This window comes from Epinephelus fuscoguttatus, linkage group LG19 (assembly GCF_011397635.1).
Source record: "Epinephelus fuscoguttatus linkage group LG19, E.fuscoguttatus.final_Chr_v1".
NCBI lineage: Eukaryota > Metazoa > Chordata > Actinopteri > Perciformes > Serranidae > Epinephelus > Epinephelus fuscoguttatus.
The window spans coordinates 11,270,293-11,294,225 of NC_064770.1; the positions used below are offsets into that span (position 1 = coordinate 11,270,293).

Below are 23,933 nucleotides of genomic sequence, written 5' to 3' on the forward strand. Positions count from 1 at the left end.
GCCGTTAAAGTCCTGTTAGGGTGAGGGATGTCTGTGTTGTTCTTCTGAAGAAACGGTAGAGTGGAGAACCTTCTTTTTGGTCTGCAGCACTCTGGTAAGTACATTGATAGATCCATTTTTTAAAAAAAAAAAATTCTGATCAACTTCTGTTTAGTTTTATTCATATTTAATTGCATTTGTTTGTCCAGCTCACACAGCCAGATAACATGAGCGATGCCGAGATGGAAATATTCGGGGTGGCTGCCCCATACCTCCGCAAATCAGAACGGGAGAGAATCGCAGCCCAAAACATGCCGTTTGATGCCAAAACAGCCATCTTTGTGCCTGACCCAAAGCAGGAGTATGTGAAGGGGAAAATCAGGAGCCAAGATGGCCCCAAGGTCACCGTGGAGACTGAGGATGGAAAGGTTGGTCTATTTCAACTCTTATCTGGGGTGGTAAAGCAGTCGCAGAAACATTTGTCGGCTTTTACTTAAATTTCAACATCTCATATTATCCTTTTTCTATATAAGCTGTCATTCAGTTCACTGGACTTGTGAATTCCTTCTTCAGATTGTCGTAGTTCACCTGGACGACACTCGCCCCATGAACCCTCCTAAGTTTGACAAGCTGGAGGACATGGCAATGCTGACACATCTGCATGAACCAGCTGTGCTCTTTAACCTCAAGGAGCGCTACGCCACCTGGATGATCTACGTAACTACAAATGAAAAACACCAGATTTTAAATGGAAATTTCACCTCACGTCTTACGACTTGATTCACAGATGCTTTATTGTGATAGTTTTTCTCTCTTCATTTATTCACAGACCTACTCTGGGCTCTTCTGCGTGACTGTGAACCCCTATAAGTGGCTACCAGTCTACAACCCAGAGGTGGTGGCTGGATACCGTGGGAAGAAACGGCAAGAGGCCCCCCCACACATCTTCGCCATCTCTGACAGTGCTTACCAGTACATGCTGACAGGTCCAGTCTCACCATAACAGTTGACAACTGACCACAAATATATAACTAAATCAACATTAACTGTCAAAATGAAACAGACAGACAGCTCAAATAGAACCAAACTACCAGTGTCAAACCAGTTTTTTTCCCTTGAACAGATCGAGAGAACCAGTCTATCCTGATCACGTAAGTGTGACTTAATGTGCTGTTCGACAAAAATCCTCAATATACTTTAGTTTGCCATCACTCATCTCATGCTGCTGTTCTGTCAGTGGAGAATCTGGTGCCGGGAAGACCGTCAACACAAAACGAGTCATCCAGTATTTTGCAACAATTGCATCAATGGGAGACTTGAGCAAGAAAGAGCAACTTTCCGGCAAAATGAAGGTTCAGTCCACTTATCTCACATTCTGGCAATGTATTGATCAAGTATGAAACTGTTTGTTGCAACAGCTAGAGTTGATTGTTTTGAGTTTACAGGGGAATCTGGAGGATCAAATCATCCAGGCTAACCCTCTGCTGGAAGCTTTTGGGAACGCCAAGACTGTGAGGAACGACAACTCTTCTCGCTTTGTAAGTCCAAATTTGAGTCATATGGAAGTTGCTATTATTACAGTATTGTCAGTTTTTTCTCCTGTTATCTCTTGAAAAATTAATCTGTTAGTTATTATAATTTAATGAAATTATTAACTTGCAATCTTTAGATAAGAGGTTTAATTAAAAATAAATTTTACTTGGGTAGAAGTACGAAAGTATGAATATCAAAATATACTGAAGGTACAAAAAGTAGAAGTACCAATTATACAGAATAGCCTATTTCAGATGAATATATAATGTATTGTTGAATTATGATGATTTATGCATTAATGTGTGCATTACTTTAATTTTTCACTATATATTTATAGATAGGAACAATAAAGCCTTCGATTTATCCATAATAATGCATCATAAATGATCTGTCAATTATATTTTTTTGTATTTCGCAATCTGAATCTGCAAAAGAACTTGTAAGTAAAGGTATTAGATAAATACAGTGGAATAATTCATTCATTCAGTTGTCTGTAACCGCTTATCCTCTTGGGGGTCACAGGCGAGCTGGAGCCAATCCAAGCTGACATTGGGTGAGAGGCAGGGTACACCCTGGACAGGTTGCCAGACTATCACAGGGCTGACACATAGAGACAGACAACCATTCACACTCACATTCACACCTACTGTTAATTTAGACTCACGAATTAACCTGCATGTCTTTGGACTAAGGGAAGAAACTCGAGTTCCCCGAGTAAACCCACACTGACGCAGGGAGAACATGCAAACACATGCACAGAAGGGCTTCTCCACTGTGGGTTCAAACCAGGAACCCTATTGCTGTGAGGCAACAATGTTAACAATTGCGCCACCGTGCCAGTGGAAGTGGAATTAAAAGTTAAATATTTGCCTCTAAATTGTAGTGGAGTAGACATATAAAGTGGCAGAAAATGAAAAATATTCCAGTAATGTTCAAGTACCTAAAAACTGTACTACTCAGTTGTAATATTTTGTAACTCATAAGTCAAACTTAAATAATAATATAATAACATTTCCAGGGGAAATTCATCCGCATCCACTTTGGAACAAAGGGGAAGTTGGCATCAGCTGATATTGAAACATGTAAGTTTGCTCACATCAGTGTCATTGAGATTCCACTGCTATGTATACACTTATTCTCTGTACTTACATTTATTTTATGTAGACCTTTTGGAAAAATCCAGAGTGACCTTTCAGCTGCCGGCAGAGAGGAGTTATCACATCTTCTATCAGATCTTGTCAAACAAGAAGCCTGATTTGATTGGTAAATATACTTAATGTCTTAGTACAGTAAACAAATGCCACACTCACACAGCTACTGTAGCTGCTGCTGACCCTGCATAAAGAAATCAATACTTTTTGTATTTTATTTCAGAGATGATGCTAATAACCACCAACCCATACGACTACCCTTTCATCAGCCAGGGAGAAATCACTGTGCTGAGCATCAATGATCCCGAGGAGCTGATGGCCACTGATGTGAGTGCACGTAGGTTGGATATAGATATGTGTGCAGAAACAAGAGCTGGGCAATTTGGTCAAATCACAAAATCAATAAGAACCTTTTCTGCAAAATCACATAAAAGAATAATCAAGTTATTGTCCTGGTGCCGTGCATCAGACAAAAGTTTGAGGAGTCTTAAAAATGCTTGGCATCATTAGTCTGGCCAGTGAAATTATGTTAACTCATAAGGATATAATCACACTATATCATAAGGATAAAAATATTACTGAAAGTTGGTGAACGCAAATATTGTGTCATGTTGACGGGTGAATTTGAGGTGGGAGATACCAGATTTAACATTGTATCTGTTGTGTTTATATTACATTTACAAATGTATGTGGTCATATATTGCTGTTTATTATCTATTTAATATGAATTTTGCGATTATTTTAATTCTGTTTGTTTTTATTTTGTTTATTTATAGTTTTTCGGTTCACTAAGCATTTTTACTTATTATATTCCTCACTATTATCAGTTGCATTTTTAATATAATTTCAGGTGGAGGCAGGGTTTATCGGTACTTTCAATAAAAATAATGTGGGGAGAAAATATTGTACTGTCGCAAAACTAAGACTGACAGCACTAATCACAGTGCTTGAACATCTGTGTCTGTTTCCCAGAGTGCCACTGACATCCTGGGGTTTAACACGGACGAAAAGGTCGGCATCTACAAGCTGACTGGCGCTGTGATGCATTATGGGAACATGAAGTTCAAGCAGAAGCAGCGGGAGGAGCAGGCAGAGCCCGACGGCACCGAGGGTTAGACATCTGAGCTAAATTTAAATCAAATGAGACTTAAGTCTGGCAACATCACAGCTTACGACACACACTTTTTAAGCTGAGTATGTGCTTCATGTATCTGTCCCACAGTGGCAGACAAAGTGGCCTACCTCATGGGTCTGAACTCTGCTGATTTGCTGAAGGCTCTGTGTTACCCCCGAGTGAAAGTCGGGAATGAGTATGTCACCAAAGGTCAGACTCCTCAGCAGGTACAGTGTGTTTCTACATCTTGTAATGTGAGTTCTGTCTGAATATAAAGATTAGATAATTGTAGAACGCAACAAAGTACATTTACTTAAGTACTGTACTTCCTAAATTCTTCCTCCACCACTGATTGCAGGTGAACAATGCCATGGGCGCCCTGTCTAAGGCCGTGTATGAGAAGCTGTTCCTGTGGATGGTCACACGTATCAATCAGCAGCTCGACACCAAACTTCCGAGACAGCATTTCATTGGCGTCCTGGATATTGCAGGATTTGAGATTTTCGAGGTAAACAAGAATCACACTGACTAAAAAAAATAAAACAAACATGTCTAAAAATCTCTATAATTATTTAATCTGTATTGTTTAATTCAGATGAACAGCCTGGAGCAGCTGTGTATCAACTTTACAAACGAGAAGCTGCAACAGTTTTTTAACCATCACATGTTTGTGTTGGAGCAAGAGGAATACAAGAAGGAAGGGATTGCGTGGGAGTTCATAGACTTTGGCATGGATTTGGCAGCCTGCATTGAGCTCATTGAAAAGGTGCGTCATCTCAAACACAAAGATTTATATCAACAGTAGAAGCATGCATTCGAACACTAATCAGCCGTCTTTCCTGCAGCCGATGGGTATTTTCTCTATTCTGGAAGAGGAGTGCATGTTTCCAAAGGCAACAGACAGCTCCTTCAAGAACAAGCTGTACGACCAACACCTGGGGAAGAACAGCATCTTTCAGAAGCCCAAGCCCTCCAAAGGAAAGGCCGAAGCTCACTTCTCACTGATGCATTATGCCGGCACTGTCGACTACAACCTCAGCGGCTGGCTGGAGAAAAACAAAGACCCACTTAATGACACTGTGGTGCAGCTTTATCAGAAAGCGTCCCTGAAGCTGCTCTGTCAGCTGTTTGCCACATATTCCACTGCTGAAGGTCAGCTCACTTTTAATAACATATTATAATGACATAATGTTTACTATATAATACATTTCATTTTTTCTTTTATGTTTCTGTAGCTGATGGAACTAAGAGAAGTACCAAGAAAAAGGGTTCTTCCTTCCAGACGGTTTCTGCACTTTTCAGGGTAATAATCACTAATAAGATCATCGCTGAGGGAAGCACAGTGATGGATTTCTTTGGTGTTGGTGTGATAGGTGGCACAAGTTACTCATTGGTAAAGGTATTAATGCATGGATTAAGCAACCCCTCTAACTCCAGATAAGTTTGATAATTTGGATATTTTTCCATTTTTAATTTGCTCACTTGGTTTTTATTTTATGTAAAATGTTTATTCATGTAAAACAGTTTTATCATATGTCCCAGAATTCCTCTACATGATGGTCTCAAGGTGATTTCTATGTTTATTTGTATTAAGTATTGCATTTCTCACTTTTTTGGCCTAAATCGTGAATAATCTACATATCAAGTCTAAAATAATAAATAATAAATAAATATCTGCCTTTTAAAATTCAACCATAAGTAACTTTAAATTATGTGCACTGTAACTGTACACTGCACTTCAAGTTTTCAAGAAAGACATACAGAGAACATGCCCTTTAGTAGGACCTCCAGCTCAAAACATAGCTGAAAATTAAAGAAGTTAGGCTTACCAGACAAAAATAAGCAGCAGCAAACAAAGCCAAGCAGGCAGAAACATTTTAAGACAAAAGACAACAGAAACAGAAGAGGTCTTTGTTGATCCATGATGTGTCAGACAACACAGAGGAACCTTTTCACATATGAAGCTGCCATATAAACAGTGACCTGCCAGATAAACTAAGCAGCAATAAATCGGCTTGTTTTTGTAATGTAATCTCATTGAATTTTGTTTAACATCGTTAATCTTTACCTGGCAAGCTAATGTCCATGCGTTAGTAGCCCTACCCTGCATGTAACTTGTACTAACTTGTATGAAACAATCTAAACCATTCTTTTAAGAAAAGATTAAGACTAATTGCATATGAAGAGACGATTATCTGTTGATCTTCTGCAGGAAAACCTGAATAAACTGATGGCCAACCTCCGGTCCACACATCCACACTTTGTAAGATGTATTATCCCCAATGAAACCAAGACTCCAGGTGAGAAGAAATATTACTCTAAAGTTAAAGTAAGAAGATGAGAGGACTGGAACCATTCTAACATCTGTACATCTTCACATCAAACAAAGGAGAAATGTTAATGAGTGAGCTTTGAGTGGGTGATAGGTGGACTTTGTTACCTAGGCCAGGCTAGCTTATTTATACTAAGCTTAGCTAACCACCTGGCTCCAGCTACATATTCACAGTACAGACATGAGAGTGGTATTGATTTCTAGATGTAAAAAAGGCAAATACAAAAATTTACAAACTACAAACTTCTTTAAGACAAAATGATGCACAACCAGACTAAAAGGAACATTCATAAGACACAAAACATGTGTTGAGCTATTCCTTTTAACCAGAAATGTATATTTCACCTAGGTTCCATGGATCACCATCTTGTCCTTCACCAGCTGCGTTGTAACGGTGTGCTGGAAGGTATCAGGATTTGCAGAAAGGGATTCCCCAGCAGGATCCTCTACGGAGATTTCAGGCAGAGGTAACACATCACACTCTGTTTGTGCTGCCTGTGTTGTTTCACACAACAAATCACTGAAACTCACCTACGTTTGAACCTCAACTCTCTGTGTGACAGATACAGGATTCTGAACGCCAGTGCGATCCCTGAGGGTCAGTTTATTGACAGCAAGAAAGCTTCAGAGAAACTGCTCTCCTCCATTGATGTGGATCATGCCCAGTATAGATTTGGATACACAAAGGTAGCTCATCACAAAAAGAGGACATTGTTCTGTTTATGCATATTTATTGTTATTTTTAATATTTAATAAATACCAGACACACTTACACAGAGTCCAGCTACTTACAGTAAAAGAGCTAAAACCTAAACTATGACATTAGAAATTGATGTTGGTGAAATGTAACTATAATTATATTCAATGAAGTATTTAAGCATAACTTCGAGGTATTTCTGTTTACTTGAATATTTCCATTTTATGCGTCTTTATTCTTCCACTCCACTACATTTTGGAAGCCAATATTGTAGTTTTTATTCCACCATATTCATTTTGACAAAAGTTATTCTGCAGATTCAGATTATTAATACAAAATATGATAACTTATGATATGTTATTATGGATTAAGCTGCCCAGCTGCCCATCTTTAGCAGGCGCAACATTAAAGTGGTGAACACATTAATCCAGCAATAATTATAACTAATCCTACCCACTGGTAGCTTTGTCACCTTCTACCTATGCCAATCCTCAATGCCTATGTGCAGTTTCACATAGATTGACCACGTCAGTGAGTAGAAAAACGTGGGACAGACAGAATGACACACTGACAGTTTCCGTGATTATGTACAGCATACCACACCATGACTTAGTCATACCAAAAATTAGAAAAAAAACCCCCAACATTTGGCCACAGGGGGAGCCACAGCGATCAGTCGCATTTTAGCCATTTTTAAGCATTTTTCTGTTGTTATAGCGCCACCCAGTTGCCAATTAGAGTTCAATTTCTCCAGTCACCTTGAGGCGTCCTGTTCTACATATCTACCAAGTTTAGTAAAAATCGATATGGCGGTAAGGCCTAGATAAGAAATTAGTTTCTCATATGCCTACAAAGGTGCGTGGTGATCGGTGAAACCCTTGAGATGTTATACACCTTTATGTGATGAGCCACGCCCTCCACAATATTCATTGCTTTATAGAAGCTCAGTTTTAGTAAGTTTTCCAACTTTTGCCAAGAGGGAACTTTAGATATTGGTCTCTAGATTATGTTCACCGAGTTTCATGCAGATCAGTCAAACTTCCTAGGAAGAGATCGATTTTAAGTGTTTTTGAAAAAATTCAAAATAGCGGAAAATCTGTATAACGGGAAGTTACGGGTTCTTGAGGCAAATTTGTTCCTCATGAGGAGAGGCATCTCTGTGCAAAGTTTCATGTCTCTATGACATATGGGGCATGAGATATGTCCATTCAAAATTTGCAATTTCAATCGGTTGCTATAGCGCCCCCCGTTGGCCAATTGATGTAATATTGCTTCATTCACATCCTCCCATGACCCTCTACCACTGTGCCAAATTTCACATGGATTGACCAAGTCAGTGAGGAGAAAAACGTGGAACAGACACACAGACACACCCACAGACAGACAGAGTTTTCGTCATTATATAGTAAGATAAGATTGTGTGATATAATGTATATTATTCTCATATGAGCCATTCTGCATAATGAGCACTTCAACTTTTTGTTCTTCAAGTATATTTTGATGTTACTTTTGACTTTTGTACTTTTACTTATAACAGAGTACTTCTACACTTTGGGAATGCTACTTTTACTTAAAAGATCCATAATGTTATGTAAGTTTATGTAATTAATTCAAGGCTCACTGGTCCTCCATGCATCAGCTACTGAACCACCTTAAAGAACTGCATCAGTTTGACCTTTTCAGTAAAGTAATGGCTGGATTTTGGCACAGACTACAGTATTTTATTGTAAAATGATCAGGAAATAGTTTGGCAATAGTGTTCAATCTGAATTCATTTCCATTTCAATGTTGTATCGTCACAACATACAGGTGTTTTTCAAAGCCGGCCTGCTGGGTCTCCTGGAGGAGATGAGGGATGAACGGCTGGCGGTGCTGATGACTCGGATCCAGGCTGTGTCCAGAGGTTATGTCACCAGGCTCAGGCTCAAGGAGATGATGAAGAAAAGGTCTGATGAGAGATCAGCTTCATTCACATAGTTGTGACTTTACTGAAATGAATACATGTTGAAATTTTGGGTTCAGGGAACTTTAGAACTGGGTCACTTCACAGTAATAAAGTAGAATTTATCCTATAATTTGTGTTTCATATTTATTTTATTTAATGGTTGATAGCAGATATTTTAAGCCATGCTAGCACTGGCTCACCACTTCAGTCCAGACTGAAATTTCTCAGCAACTATTGGATGGACTTTTTATGAAATTGTGTACAGACATTTCTGATCCCATCAGGATGAATGCTACTTGATTGTGGTGATTCTCTGACTTTTCGCCTAGTGGCACCAGCAGGTCAAATTTTTGATTTTTCCGACACTTTTATAAGTAAAGTCCTGCAAAATGAATTACATTCCCGTTAGCCTCAGCTGCACTTTCTTGTTTGTACTAAATAGTGAATGTTAGTAACACACAAAGATTGAGGACAGTTAACAACATACACATCTTAAAATCCTCTCTGTCTGTATTCCTGTCTGTCTTTCATTTGTTGTTTTCCTGATCTTCACCACACTCAGACATCTTCATTGTTTTGCTTTTCCACCTCGCAGAGAGTCAATTTTCATCATCCAGTACAACATCCGCTCCTTCATGAATGTTAAGAACTGGCCTTGGATGAGGCTCTTCTTCAAGATTAAGCCTCTGTTACGGAGTGCTGAGGCCGAGAAGGAGATGCAGAACATGAAAGAGGAGTTTGCTCGACTCAAAGAGGAGCTGGTAAAGTCGGAGGCCAGGAGGAAGGAGGTGGAGGAGAGAATGGTGATGCTCGTCCAGGAGAAGAATGACCTCTACCTTCAAATCCAAGCAGTACGTAAACAACAAAGTGGTCTGTTTGTATTGATTTCACCCTGTTGGATAAAGAGATCAGGAGAGAAAAGACCTGTTTTTCTTCTTCTTAAATTTAGCAAGTGCATAATCAATAGTAATGTAAGATAAGAGGAACTCATCGATCCCTGCTGGGAAAGTGGACACAGCAGGGGCAAAATTCAACCAAGTAAAAGTAGAATATATAGCAATATGCAATAAAACAAACAAACAACAGACAAAAAAAAAAAAACGGCAGACAGAGTAAACAAAATGAGATGAAGAGAAACAAGACGTAGATGTCTTTAAAAAAGAAAAATGACTCAGAGTCTAAAAAAAAAATGTCAGGGGATCATTAAAGTCAAACATGCAGATATTTATTCAAAATAACTGCAAACTGCATGGATCTAATTTTATGGAACTATTTATAATAATAATAATATTAATAATGATGCTGTAACTACAACTGACTGAGAAACATTTAAAAAGAATGAAATTAACAAGAACAACAACCATGCTCTAGTTAAACAGTTCACTTTTACTCCATTGTTACATTGTTATCATGCACCATTGTGTGTGCCCCTGCTTCTCAGGAGAGGGAGAACCTGTGTGATGCCGAGGAGAGGTGTGAAGGCCTGATAAAAAGCAAGATCCACCTGGAGGCCAAAGTCAAAGAGTTCTCAGAGAGGATGGAGGAAGAGGAGGAGATCAATGCCGAAATCACCGCAAAGAAGAGGAAGCTGGAGGACGAATGTACGGAGCTCAAAAGAGACATCGATGACCTCGAACTCACCATCGCCAAAGTGGAGAAGGAGAAATATGCCACAGAAAATAAGGTGTCACTGATGATTTGATGATTGCAGTGGTAATACCATACTGTGAAAATACTCCGATACAAGTAAATGTACTGCGTTATACTTACACAAAAATGTGTAAGCTGAAGTTGTCAGATGTAGTGAATACAGTATTTGCCTCTGACCTGTATAGTAGAAGTATAAAGTTGCATAAAATGGAAATACACAAGTAAAGCACAAGTACCTTACAGTATATTAACTTGCTTGTAATGTGTTTCTCCTCAGGTTAAGAACTTGGTCGAGGAGCTCACTACTCTTGAGGAAAAATTGCTGAAGTCCTCCAAGGAGATCAGAGCTTTGCAGGAAGTGCACCAGCAGACCTTAGATGACCTCCAGGCTGAGGAGGATAAAGTGAACTCTCTAATGAAGATCAAAATCAAGCTGGAGCAACAGGTTGACGATGTAAGTCTGGAACGGGAATATAATTCTCTTTTAATTGGATCGTCAAGGTAATTTGATCTGAAGACTCTTTTGTGAGATATGTCTCATAATAAGTAGCCACCACACACAAACATGCACAATGTCCCTGTTTTAGTTTCCATGGTTTACTGGCTGATGTAGTGGTTGCATGTCTCCTGCAGCTGGAGGGCTCACTGGAGCAGGAGAAGAAGGTCCATGCAGACTTGGAGAGATCCAAAAGAAAACTGGAGGGGGATCTGAAGCTGTCCCAGGAAACCATCATGGACCTGGAGAATGAAAGACAACAAATGGAGGAGAGACTGAAAAAGTAAGTTGTTCTTTGATTATTCAAGTACATTTTATTTATATACCACCAAATCACAACAAAAGTTATCTCACGACACTTTTCATAAAGAGGAGGACCAGACTACCCCTTCATCCTAAAACACAAAGCGAATCCAAATAGGTTTAATTACCACTGGAGATTTAAGCAAATGAGGGTTATAGTCTAGCTTTCTGGCTGAGAGTTAGATGAGAAGGTTGATTTCACCCTCATGTCTGTACAGTAAATATAAAACCGCAGCTGGTTAGCTTAGCTTTAGCACAGCTAGCCTGGCTCTATCCAACAGTAGCAAAGTTTGCCCTCCAACACCCATAAAACTCACTGAGTAACACCTTATATCTTGTTTTGGAAATCCTTCCGAAAACTGAAAAGCAAAAACCTAAATTCTCCATTTCACAGAGGGTTACATGACGGACTCGGCAAGAAGTCAGGCTAGCTGTTTTCCCCTCTTTCCAGTCTTTGTGCTAAGCTAAGCTAACAGCTGCTGACTCCAGCTACAAACATGAGAGTGGTATCAGTGCTCTTGCAAGAAAGCACATATGCATGTTTTCCAAAATGTTTAACTATACCTTTAAACATCTTAGTAAAAAAGACTTTTTTTTAGCCCTTTAAATGTAAAAAAAAAAAAAAAATTAAATAAATGAATAAATAAATAAATAAATAACAGAGTAAATGTTTTCTGCTGAAAAATTCACTCTTTTTTTTTTTTTTAGAAAGGACTTTGAAATCAGCAGCCTGCAGTGCAAAATTGAAAATGAGCAAGTCCTAAATAGTCAACTGCAAAAGAAGATCAAAGAGCTTCAGGTATGATTTATAAAAATAATAGTCCTATTTCAATGCATTTTCTTAAGTATCCTAAGAACCCCAATTTTTAGAAGTTAATACAATATTACTGTAGGCTCGCACTGAAGAGCTTGAAGAGGGAATCGAGGCTGAGCGCTCGGCTCGAGCCAAAGTGGAGAAGCAGAGGTGTGATCTGTCCAGAGAGCTGGATGAGATCAGCGAGAAGCTGGAGGAGGCCGGAGGGGCCACCGCTGCTCAGGCCGAGCTGAACAAGAAGCGTGAAGCTGAGTTTCAGAGGCTGCGTCGAGACCTGGAAGAGTCCACCCTGCAGCACGAATCCATCGCCGCCGCTCTACGCAAGAAACAGGCTGACAGTGTCGCTGAGCTCAGCGATCAGATAGACAACCTTCAGAGAGTCAAACAGAAACTGGAAAAAGAGAAAAGTGAGCTGAAGATGGAAGTCGACGACATGGCGAGCAACACAGAGTGTGTTCTGAAAAGCAAGGTAAAAGGTCTGCAGAGAAGAATGTCGAATCATATTTTCTTATCTTAGCTTATCTTTTGATTGTGATAACTGATGATCAATATTTCAGGCTAATCTGGAGAAAATGTTCAGGAGCCTTGAGGACCAAATGAATGAATATAAAACCAAAGCAGATGAAGCCCAGAGGTCTCTGAGTGATTACACTACACTCTGTGCTCGTCAACAAACAGAAAATGGTACATTTCTCACTCATTAAAAAGGTACTAAAGAGCAATTAAGATGGACAGATAAAGTTAGTTTTATCCTCTTTATCCTAAACAGGTGAGCTGACACGTCTGCTGGAGGAGAAAGAGATCACCCTGTCCCAGCTGAGCAGAGTCAAAACTGTGGGGAGTCAACAAATTGAAGAGTTGAAGAGACTTTTGGACGAAGAAATGAAGGTCTGAAAGACACAATTGTGTCTGAAATACACACTATTACAGTCACAACAATGATTTAAACCTACATGAGAGAACTCTGCAGAGTGGCAGCTTTAATTTGTCATGTCACAGGATACTAAAAGAAGCCTTTTTGAAAAAGGCAGGTTGAATAGAGCTGCAATGATAAGTCAATTAATTAGTTAATTGACAGAAAATTGATCTGTAAACTATTTCTTGATAATTGATTAATTGTTTTAGTTTAGTCTGTTTTTTGTTTTTTGTTTTTTTTAAGCACACTTGCCAAACACTCTCTGGCTCCTCAAAATGATCATTAGTTGCAACAGTGGTTTCAGGGAAGATCAGAATTTTTAACTTGTCTAGACACAATGACTTAAGATGGATGACACGTCTCCATTTCTTCTCACTGTACAAATATTAAGCTAAAATATGCTGGATAAACCGCAGAGTCTGCGCAGTAGGGATCTCCGTGGTATTGAGTTCCAGTCGTTCGACCAATCAAGAGCAGCAACATTAATCACAAGCACATCAATTGGCACACAAAGCTGTCAATCATGATTCAAGACCCTTTTTTAATAGCATCAAATAACAAGTTAAAACCATCATCAAAATGAACACTTGAATGAATGAATGAATGAATGAACGAACATCAGCGTGATAACAACTACCTAAAGTGACAGAAACCATCTTTGGGAAAAATTTATTTGAGGTGTACTTTGATTTTGTATTTTGACCCATGTCCCATCCGCTAACACAGAGGGCGCGGGGTTTATGACAGATACTGCAGCGGCCACCAGGGGGCGATTGAAATGTTTTGGCATTGTTTTTGGCGAGCTGTCTTATCGTCCATCTTTACGGTCTATGGTTGGATAAAACAAGCAATTTAAAGACATCACATTGAGCTTAAAGAAATGTAAAAGCCATTTTAGTTTTTCTCTATAATATCTTATAGACTAAATGATTAATCAAGAAAAATATCAGCAAATTGATAAATAATGACAATAATAATTAGATGCAGCAATATTTATCACCAGAATGTAATGTGTGTTTGTGAGGTTAGAAAAAATATAAACATAAATGCTGAATGGATTTCCTTCATAAAACATCTGCTGAGCTGTTTTTTTTCTGAATATTTTAAATTGATCAGTTTTTTTTATCCTTGTTAACCAGCCTTTCTTCTGTTTTGCTTTTGTTGGCGGCATGCTATACTTCCTGGCACCGACTAACAATCAAGGGAATAGCGTCTAAAAGGTGGCAGGATTATGTGTTTCATTGCCAGCATGCTCGTACGCTTGGAAACAAAGCAGTGACCCAGTTGTAAAAACATTGCTCCTCACTGTTGGTTATTAACTCTAGTGGGAACTCTTATCTACATCTTAGCATCTCACTCTGGCGGTTTTAATCCAGGCAGTAAACCCCTGTTGTTTCCTTCTTTGTTTAAAGGCAAAAAATGCCCTGGCTCACAGTTTGCAGTCATCTCGTCACGACTGTGAGCTGCTGAGAGAGCAGTACGAGGAGGAGCAGGAGGCCAAAGCTGAGCTGCAGCGCTGCCTGTCCAAAGCCAACAGCGAGGTGGCTCAGTGGAGAACAAAATATGAGACAGATGCCATCCGACGCACCGAGGAGCTTGAGGAGGCGAAGTAAGAACTGTGCAGCAGATTTTTCAAGCCACTGCTGGTGGGATTCTTGCACTTTTAACACAATTCATGTTTGGTTCAAAGGAAGAGGCTGGCCCAGCGGCTGCAGGAGTCTGAGGAAATGACAGAAGCAGCAAATGTCAAATGTGCATCTCTGGAGAAAACAAAGCAGAGGCTGCAGGCGGAGGTGGAGGATCTCATGGTTGAGCTGGAAAGGTCAAACGCAGCCAATGCCACCTTGGACAAGAAACAGAGGAACTTTGATAAGGTATGTTTGTTTCCTGCTCTTCAGAAACATGCCTTCATCTGCATCCTGTGGAGGCTGCACTGATCACACATTCCCTCTTCTATTAGATCCTGGCTGAATGGAAACAGAAATATGAGGAGAGTCAGTCAGACCTGGAAGTTTCCCAAAGAGAGGCTAGAGTGCTCAGTACAGAACTCTTCAAGATGAAAAACTCGTACGAAGAGGCTCTGGATCATCTGGAGACCATGAAAAGAGAGAACAAAAACCTTCAGCGTAAGGCTTCTGCTGCCAACATATCAGCCATTTGGTGGTGTTTGTTTTTGATCCATGGAGATCATGTTTTTCTTTACATTCTCAGAGGAAATTACAGAAATCACAGATCAAATTGGACAATCTGCAAAAACTATCCATGAGCTGGAGAAAGCTGCAAAGCAAGCTGAGCAGGAGAAGCGAGACATCCAGGCGGCTCTTGAGGAAGTTGAGGTTCGTGTTCTGTCCTTGAATGACATGATAGCGCCATTTTCATTTAAATTACCACAAAATCATTATCAATCCCGTCTCTGTAGTCTTCCCTGGAACACGAGGAGGCCAAAATCCTGCACCTGCAACTGGAGCTGAATCAGATCAGGTCAGAAGTAGACAGACGGGTGGCGGAGAAAGACGAAGAAATCGACCAGCTCAAGAGGAACTACCAGAGAACTGTGGACATTCTGCAGAACACGCTGGACACCGAGACACGTAGCAGGAACGATGCCGTCCGGATGAAGAAGAAGATGGAGGGAGATCTGAATGAGATGGAGATCCAGCTGGGTCATGTTAACCGCCAAGCAGCCGAGGCCACCAAACAAACCAGGAACCTTCAGGCTCAGTTAAAGGTTTGTTAGAGCGCTGGCATTAGAAATGTTTACATGAAATGCTAGACCGATCTGTTTTGATCTCCAAGCCTTTTCCTTCTCTCCCAGGATGCCCAGGTTCATCTGGATGAAGCGCTGCACTGTCAGGAGGACTTTAGGGAACAACTAGCTATCACAGAGCGCCGCAACAACCTGATGATGGCTGAGAACGAGGAGATCAAAGCAGCGCTGGAGCAATCGGAGAGAGGTCGCAAGCTGGCCGAGCAGGAACTGATCGAAGTCAGTGAGAGGATTCAGCTGCTGCACTCTCAGGTAAGGAGACAGTATACAGGATGGATAGAGGAGGACAGAACGAGAAGGGACAAGACAGGAAAAAGCGTCAAAGGAAATGGAAAACAGGACAAGACACATCAGGTCAAGACTGAACAGGGCTGGACAGTACAAGCAGGATATCCTGAAACAGGACATTACATAACACAACAGTAAAGGGCATGTAAGGGACAGGTAATGCAGGATAGGACAAGGCATGATGAAGCAGGAGCAGATGTGGAATGTAAAGTAATGTACATTTACTCAAGTACCGTACTTAAGTACAGATATGACGTACTTGTATCTCAATTATTTCCACTTTTTACAGCTTTGCACTTACACTTCACTACATCTTATAGGAAAATAATGTACTTTTTACTCCACTAAATTTGTCTAACACCTTTAGTAACTTGTCAGATTACAGTTCATCCCCTTCCTGTCCAGTGAAAACCATTTATGTCCAGATGTGTTGATTTTGAATGTTGAATGTCAAGGGACAGGAAAAGACATGGGAAAACAAGACTGGATGAAAAAAGGTGTCACAAAGGAAATAAAAGCTAATTTCCACTCAATTATTCAATTTATTAATAGAGCACATTTAAAGACAGGGTTGAGCAATTTGCTCTACAGAGGCATTTAAAATACAAATAAGTAATTCAAACTAAATTAAATAGGTAAGTAACTAAATTAAAACCATTTTATCATCATATCAATAAGTAAGGGGACTTAAAGTAAAACTGTAAGTAGTAATTTAATATCTGACACCAGGATATGATTCATGTGTAAACATAGAAATGAGTTACCCTACAACATTATAATAATCACATAATAACCAAGATATTTCCCTGATTAAATGTGGATTATTACACTTTTTCTTTAGGTATTACAGGAAACTATAGGGGGTATCAAAAATTCAGTCTTCACACCCATTAATGGGGGAACTACTCCCATTTCCAAAAATTCATATGTTATCGCTGAATGTTCTGAGACAGTCCAAAAATAGTATTAAACATGAACAGTTCTCTCCCAAATCCAAACACGGGAGTGCTAAAACTCAAGTTTGTGATGTCAGAGAGTATAAAATCTGGAGGTGCTCCATAGACAATGTTCTAGATGACACTGAGAGCTCCAGGAGGAATGTTCTGAGTGTATGGGTACATTTTCTGTTTCAGAATTGAGAACACTACAGTAGCATAAACTGAACTTCCCCAGGCCATGGAAATGATACATTGGTATTCTATTTTTAGGTGTTGTTCCCCTTTAAACAGCAGTTGAGACAATATTGTCACTATAGGGTCCTCTAAATGGAATCTGTGTACTTAAACCATTTCTGATTAATGTGTCATATCTAAATATTGTCTAATCAACAGAACTCCAGCCTCGTAAACACTAAAAAGAAGATGGAGTCTGATTTAATTCAGCTGCAGTCAGAGATGGAGGACACCGTCCAGGAGGCGAGGAATGCAGATGAGAAGGCCAAAAAAGCCATCATGGATGTAAGTCAACCCCCCCCCCCAACCCGCATTTTATCCAATTTTCCTCAGAGAGTCATTTCAATGAGGTCGTGCAGATTAAATTTCACAGTGAGCCCACATTTCCATACAGGCTGCCATGATGGCTGAGGAGCTGAAGAAAGAGCAGGACACCAGCGCTCACCTGGAGAGGATGAAGAAGAACCTGGAGGTGACAGTGAAAGACCTGCAGCAGCGTCTGGATGAGGCCGAGCAGCTGGCTCTGAAGGGAGGGAAGAAAGAGCTTCAGAAACTGGAAGCCAGGGTAAGAGTCAAAAAAAGGGACAGAGCCATTCTGTGGAGAGAAAAATGGAATAAAAAGTGATTTAAACTAACTGTATTTTTAAGGTCCGTGAGCTGGAAAATGAATTAGAATCAGAACAGAAACGCAGCGGGGAGGCCATGAAAGGTGTGCGGAAATATGAGAGGAAAATTAAAGAGCTCACTTATCAGGTAAGAGGTATACATCCCGTTATATAACTGTGAGTTTCACTAGATGAAATTCGACTACTTGAATATGCAAAAATGAGATGTGAGAGTCATGCCTTGAATGTTTTAGAGTGAGGAGGAAAAGAAGAGCGTGGCACGACTTCAGGATTTGGTCGATAAACTGCAACTGAAAGTGAAAGCATATAAGCGGCAGTGTGAGGAGGCGGTGAGTAAAATTGCATAAATACTGTGTGAAATGTAAGCTTGATGTGTACCTAAAGAACACCCTCCTTTCTTATATTGTCTTCTGTGACACTCAGGAGGAACAAACCAGCATCCATTTGGCTAAAGCTCGGAAGGTGCAACACGAACTGGAGGAAGCTGAGGAACGAGCTGATATCGCAGAATCCCAGTTGAATAAATTACGAGCAAAGAGCCGCGATATTGTTGGTAAAGGGGAATAGAAGTCTACGCTGTATCAGCTTTGTGACAGTGCATTTTCCAGACAGTCCAATAGGTTTTAAAATGGTTTATTTAGCTTTAGAAGAAGAATTTTTCACAACCTACAGTATAAAGGAACACTACAATTTATCCCAAAAACTCAAATCACCAAATTTGGAGATGAATGTTTTTCAGCATTATTTGATCACTGGGTGACAGTTGTACAAATCATGGTAAAAAAGTAATAAACTCACCTTCCAATAAGCAAAAAATGTCATATAAGGTGATGTGATGAATGGCATCATATTTATTACATTAAAGCTGTAATCAGTAACTTTTATAAAAACAACTTTTTATCATATTTGCTGAAACTATCAGTATATCCAGACAGTAGTGCATGAGACAGATAATCTGTGAAAAAATCAGGCCTGTGAATGGTTTCGTTTTGGCTTGACTGTTTCCAACATGGCAGCCGGGCCACAAACTCATTCTCATGTTACATCTAAACTGTACACTAAAATATGTTTTTGAACACCTGAGGTGAGAAATAGGCAATGCAGCAACTGAATCTTGATTAAAATTTTATCAGTGCTGCCTTTGAGAGTTTGACGCAGTTCAGGAGCAACGATTGACACAACTGACAGCTGCATTAGAGACCCCTTAACTCTGATTGATCGCTTTTGTTTATGGGTGGTGGATTCCAGCAAATGCCATTAGAGGCACTACAAGGAGGCAGAGTAACATGATTTTATCTGTCTCATGTACTTATGTGTGAATAAAGTGACAGTTTGAGCAAATATAACTATAGTTATTTTAAAAACGTTGTGAACTACAGCTTTGAAAGGGCAGTTGCATTATGGGAAATGTAGGATCCAGGGTTTTAGATGTCCCCACTAGGAACTAATAGTCTGCATATGTTGTAATGTTGCAATTTTTTTACATTTTCTTTCTTTCTGTCTCTTGGGAATGTCATTAACTTTGCAGATATTTAGTCATGAACCAAAGTATTGGACAAATTAAAACTTAAATCTACTGGTGGCACTTGAAGTTAAGGGGTCACCAAAGTCATTTGGATTCATCCTCTGAGGAACATGAATGTCTGCAACACGTTTCATGACAATCCATCCAATACATGTGAAGACATTTTACTCAAATCCAAAAGTGTCAATCTCATTGTGGTGCTACAGGAAAAGTCAGAGTATCACCAAAGCCAGTAGGAATCATCCACTGGGGAACATGAATATGTCAACAAAATTTCATGACAGTGTATCCAACAGTTGTTGAGATATCTCAGTCTTTACCAAAGTGGTGGACTGACTGACAGACCAACTTTGCCACCAGCTTTATCCCTGTCTGTGTCTATGTAAAGATCATCTAGGGTTGAGTAAAAACTTGAGGCAGAGTTGTAGAATGATTATAAACAAACAATGTTTCCTGCATATATACAGCATCTGGTCACCATTCTGTGTTGCTAAGCCTGGGATCAATGGAGACGGAGCAAAGAAAACAGTGTCGGCTCAACACGTTCCGGGAATAGTGTCTACTCTGCAGTTATTTATGCACTGACCTGAACTAAAGCCTCATTCTTACCAAGACACAGGAAAATACCTTTCTGCCTATCAAGCACTGCGAAATAATAATAATAATAATAATAATAATAATAATGATAATAGAAAAAGAAATCATCCCAAAGCTACACATACATTGTTTTTACAGAAAATCCTACTCATTCTGCCTTTATTCAATAAAAGAACAAAAATATTCAGAGTGACGTTCTCTAAAAGAAAAAAAAACAGTTTTGTGTGTGAAAGAGAAAGAGAATAAAATTGTATCTCCAATTTTGACTATTTCTTACTTACTAGTCTGTAAATAAATAACTCACCATTAGTCTTGTCTTGGTACCTGCAATAAAGATAGATCACCAAAAGATGGAGACACTTTATCCATGTTCAACATTAGCCTATTTCCTAAGTATTGAACCAAAAGTAAGTTACTTGAACCAAAAAAAAAATCTGAAGTTGTTTTATTTTTTCACCCACATTTACATCCTGAAGTACCTTTTTAAACCAACAACAAGAAGAAAAAGCAGACATTCGAGATTGTACAACTACCACTATTTCACAAACTGAAATCTGATATGGTTGCTAATAAAATGCATACTTTATTAACAGATGGTATAACATTTATAAATATGTTGTTAATTATGAAAATAAAGACAGAACAGTCACTATCGCTAAAATGGAGAAAAATAAATATATTAAACCAGCATGCTACAACCACACTGTGGATTTTAACCAAAAAACTGTTGCACAGAGCTCATAATGAAATCTGGTCAGTAACACTGCAGTCACTCACCAATTCAAGTGTAAAAATAACATTAGCATTGCCTCACAGCTTCAGCTGAAAACCAAGATTAAAAACTAGAATAACACAGGCCTGACATTTGGGCATTTTAGAAAACCCTGGGAGTTAAAATGGACCCCATTAAAATCCACCTTTTTTCCTCCTGTCAGCGGTGCAGTGATCAGCAGCAGCTGGTATGTTCATGACATTTGTAGAAATCCCTGTGAAGCAGGGTTAGAGTTACTGCTGTGAATGTGTGACTTTCAGCAGGGGAGGCTTACGTAGAACTGAAGGTAACCTCCAAGTAAAGACAAAGTACAAAGAGGAGGACGGGAGGTACTTGAGGAGCTGACAGGTTGTGGTCAAGAAGGGACAAACACTGTCCACCAACTCAACAACATTTTCAGTCATTCACCCACAGTGGAAACATTTTTGGTGGCAGAATTATTAATACTGCAAACATAACAGTATGCAGATTTATACAAAGAACATATTATGAGAACAAGATGAGAAATTATACTGTCCTAAAAGGCCAAAATGGAGCAACTACACATTCTGTCAAAACTGAGTTTAGACCAGTCTAAGTTTTTGACATCTGTTCTAGCATTTAAAAGTTTATTTGCAATATAAAGTTGTTTTTTTATAAATAATAATAAAAAAAAAACATTAAAAAATTGCTAGAACTAGGTTTTGCTATTTCCTGTAACTGATATAATATTTTTGATGCTCCAGCATTTTAGTAATTAAGTTGTTTTTATACCACATTAATTAATTAGGCAGTATCTTAATTTGGTCATAATGAATAAGGAACCAAAAAACAGTCGTCAGATAACTAGCCTAGCTATCAGATTAGCACTAACTGCCATCTCTGTAGCCAATGACTTTGGTGGAATTAATGTGATTTCATGTTAAACTACACTTAAATCATATTTAAATGTATTCTATCAAAGATGAAGCAAACTAGCATTCACTGAAATGGACAACAGAGAAAGAAACAAGAATGTATTGTTTGTAGATATGGTGTTGTCTATGCGCCATTTAAGTTGCTTTTTAGGCTTTGTTTAAGGGTCTGTGACAATTATAACAAGTAAGTCTAAAGGGCATATAATTAAGGTTTTACAAACTGTTACAGAGTTGACTTCAACAACACTTCAGTTTTGTAGTTTCAAAAGCTTTGTAAATGGATATGTATGCAGATATATGTAGGAAACAGTAGGAGATTTTGGAATCAAAAGCATTCTGGTTTCTGTTTGTAGTCTGAGTAGTTTTGACCATTCATGTCTGAGCAGGGTTTGGTTGCCTGCAGGTTACCAGTCTATGTGTAGAACAAAAGAGGTGGAACCCATTGGCTGTAATACAGTCTTGTAACCCATCTCAATCGTCGGATGACAATTTAGCTTTATGCCAACATTTTATTGGCTTTTTTTTTAAAAAAAACTTAGCAGCACTCAAATAAGCCCATTTCTGTTTATAGAGATTAGCTGAAATGACAGGCACACAGAAGAGGAAGTTTTGGCCCAGATAGCCACTGGCTACACTGAAACCCCCAAATATTGGCCATTACCAGTTAAGGCTTATCATTGTCAGACCACATGGGTTCAGAGATTGGTAGTTTCCTAATGTGACAAAGATGATATCAGCCATTCAAAACATTACAGTCATGGAGAAGTCAACAAATTTAGACAAAAAATCAGAATGTAGAAAAGATCAGCAACATCTCATTTATCATTATTTCAAATATAATTGGAAAATTTGAAAAATGCATTGACACAAATTCATGAAAACTCTCCACTAAAAAGACACCAAAATACCAAAAATATTTATTGAAACCTCTTATGTTATGGTCTGTATTCCTATAAGCAAATAGTGCAGATCTCTTCAAGTCTTGAATTAATATAAAGTCAAGAAAAAACTTCTTGTCCATCATATCAGACAAAAAAATTGACTTGATTTTAACCAGTTGGTAAAAAACACAATAGGCTCATATGATGTCATTTACTCTCCTATAGGCCTAGGTGTGATTTCTTCTTTTATAGAGCCAACATGTCCTCTGCTTTACTGCTGGATATTAAGAGATGATTTAATGTATTTTCAAGATGACAACCTGCTGTTCACACTTGCTCCCGCGCACTACTCCCCCTAAGCTGATGAGAGCTCAAGTTACAGATGCTCTTCCATGATTATTCTAAATGTAGTAACAAAGCTGTTGCCATGTATTTATGCAACACCCGACACCGTTACGTGTTAACTTGTAAACAATGCAGACAAACCAGACAACTTCCCTCAAGGTGGCTGACTATTACTAACCTTGGCATGGAACATGTGGCATGAGATACGTTGCAGACATATGAGTTATTGTTTCATTATCAACAATTAGGCCCACCATTTAAATTCAAACACAGCAGAGTAAAGTAGCATTGTAGTAAAGTATGTAGCCTATATTCCACCAGGATTTAGTTCTTGTCCAAAAACATAAAAAATATTATTTATCTAAAATTATTGTCTCTGTAGATGATTGTTTATTCATCTGATTTTTTTAATTGGTGGTGTGCCACAGGGTTCAATTTTTGAGCCATTTCTGTTCTCTCTGTGCTAGTTCCAACAAAGCCACATTAATAATATTTTTGTATGTAATTTTTTTTGCTGATGACGCTCCACTATTTCTTTTATTTAATTGCCATATTTCTATGATGGTAGAAGCAAATTACTATTACTATTAGTGCATTAACACAATAAATAGAGGTGAATTAAGCTGCAGAATTCATTTGATAAGTTTCTATGGATAATGTGTGTGATGCTATTAGAATTAAGTTAATCGCAGCAACTGTGCTTTTTGTAAGACAAAACTGACAGCTTTTACCAGCCACCATTTAAGCCTAAAGGTGGGTAAACTTATGAAAAAGATTATAAGACTAAAGGGTTTGAAAAATGGAATAAATGGGACACTTTAAAACAGTTTTGGAGCAATCCTTGGCCTTATTGCTTGTTTCTGTAATGTAATCTATGAACTGGCTTGATCCAGGTGTAGATACTGTTTGCGATGTGCACCTGTGTGTCCACCTGTAGAAAGTCAAGCTCCCTTTCAGATTAAGAATTACGAGTTGTGTCAGGGAAAGCTGTAGTACTTAACCTTGAGATCCTAGGAATTAAATTATTTATCATTAGACAGTTATAGGAAGGACACATATTCAGAATATGCATGCATTGCAGAATAACAACAGTTTCAGTTTAATTGCCCAGTGAGAAACAATCTGATATATGCA

The 23,933-nt window shown here is 38.8% G+C and overlaps 1 protein-coding gene across 3 annotated transcripts; it reads left to right on the top strand.

Moving 5' to 3' along the window:
* The first annotated feature begins 206 nt into the window (after positions 1 to 206).
* LOC125878972 (myosin heavy chain, skeletal muscle, adult-like) lies at positions 207 to 23,608 on the top strand. 3 transcript variants are annotated; one of them, XM_049560522.1, is made up of 38 exons: positions 207 to 411; positions 563 to 696; positions 809 to 965; positions 1,103 to 1,130; positions 1,217 to 1,331; positions 1,425 to 1,517; positions 2,531 to 2,594; positions 2,677 to 2,775; positions 2,887 to 2,990; positions 3,636 to 3,774; positions 3,886 to 4,004; positions 4,136 to 4,285; positions 4,373 to 4,543; positions 4,623 to 4,929; positions 5,013 to 5,080; positions 5,990 to 6,077; positions 6,459 to 6,576; positions 6,673 to 6,796; positions 8,616 to 8,752; positions 9,347 to 9,602; positions 10,193 to 10,435; positions 10,679 to 10,855; positions 11,035 to 11,180; positions 11,909 to 11,999; positions 12,094 to 12,483; positions 12,572 to 12,698; positions 12,784 to 12,902; positions 14,343 to 14,539; positions 14,621 to 14,804; positions 14,891 to 15,056; positions 15,142 to 15,266; positions 15,350 to 15,658; positions 15,746 to 15,949; positions 17,317 to 17,442; positions 17,552 to 17,722; positions 17,806 to 17,910; positions 18,017 to 18,112; positions 18,207 to 23,608. In XM_049560522.1, the coding sequence occupies exons 1-38, from the start codon at positions 207 to 209 to the stop codon at positions 18,348 to 18,350; spliced, it is 5,796 nt and encodes a 1,931-aa protein (XP_049416479.1). In that variant the 3' UTR covers positions 18,351 to 23,608. The 3 variants fall into 3 exon arrangements, with proteins under 3 accessions (XP_049416479.1, XP_049416478.1, XP_049416477.1); XM_049560521.1 differs by having other exon boundaries at positions 207 to 407; positions 553 to 696; positions 4,623 to 4,934; positions 5,006 to 5,080; XM_049560520.1 differs by having other exon boundaries at positions 207 to 407; positions 553 to 696.
* The last annotated feature ends 325 nt before the right edge of the window (positions 23,609 to 23,933 follow it).

Bases quoted from the DNA above. Each gene is read 5' to 3' on its own strand.
- LOC125878972 (XM_049560521.1), top strand. From the start codon at position 207: ATGAGCGATGCCGAGATGGAAATATTCGGGGTGGCTGCCCCATACCTC. The intron at 10,436-10,678 runs GTGTCACTGATG...GTTTCTCCTCAG, and splicing joins AATATGCCACAGAAAATAAG to GTTAAGAACTTGGTCGAGGA. The intron at 15,267-15,349 runs GTTCGTGTTCTG...CCGTCTCTGTAG, and splicing joins CGGCTCTTGAGGAAGTTGAG to TCTTCCCTGGAACACGAGGA.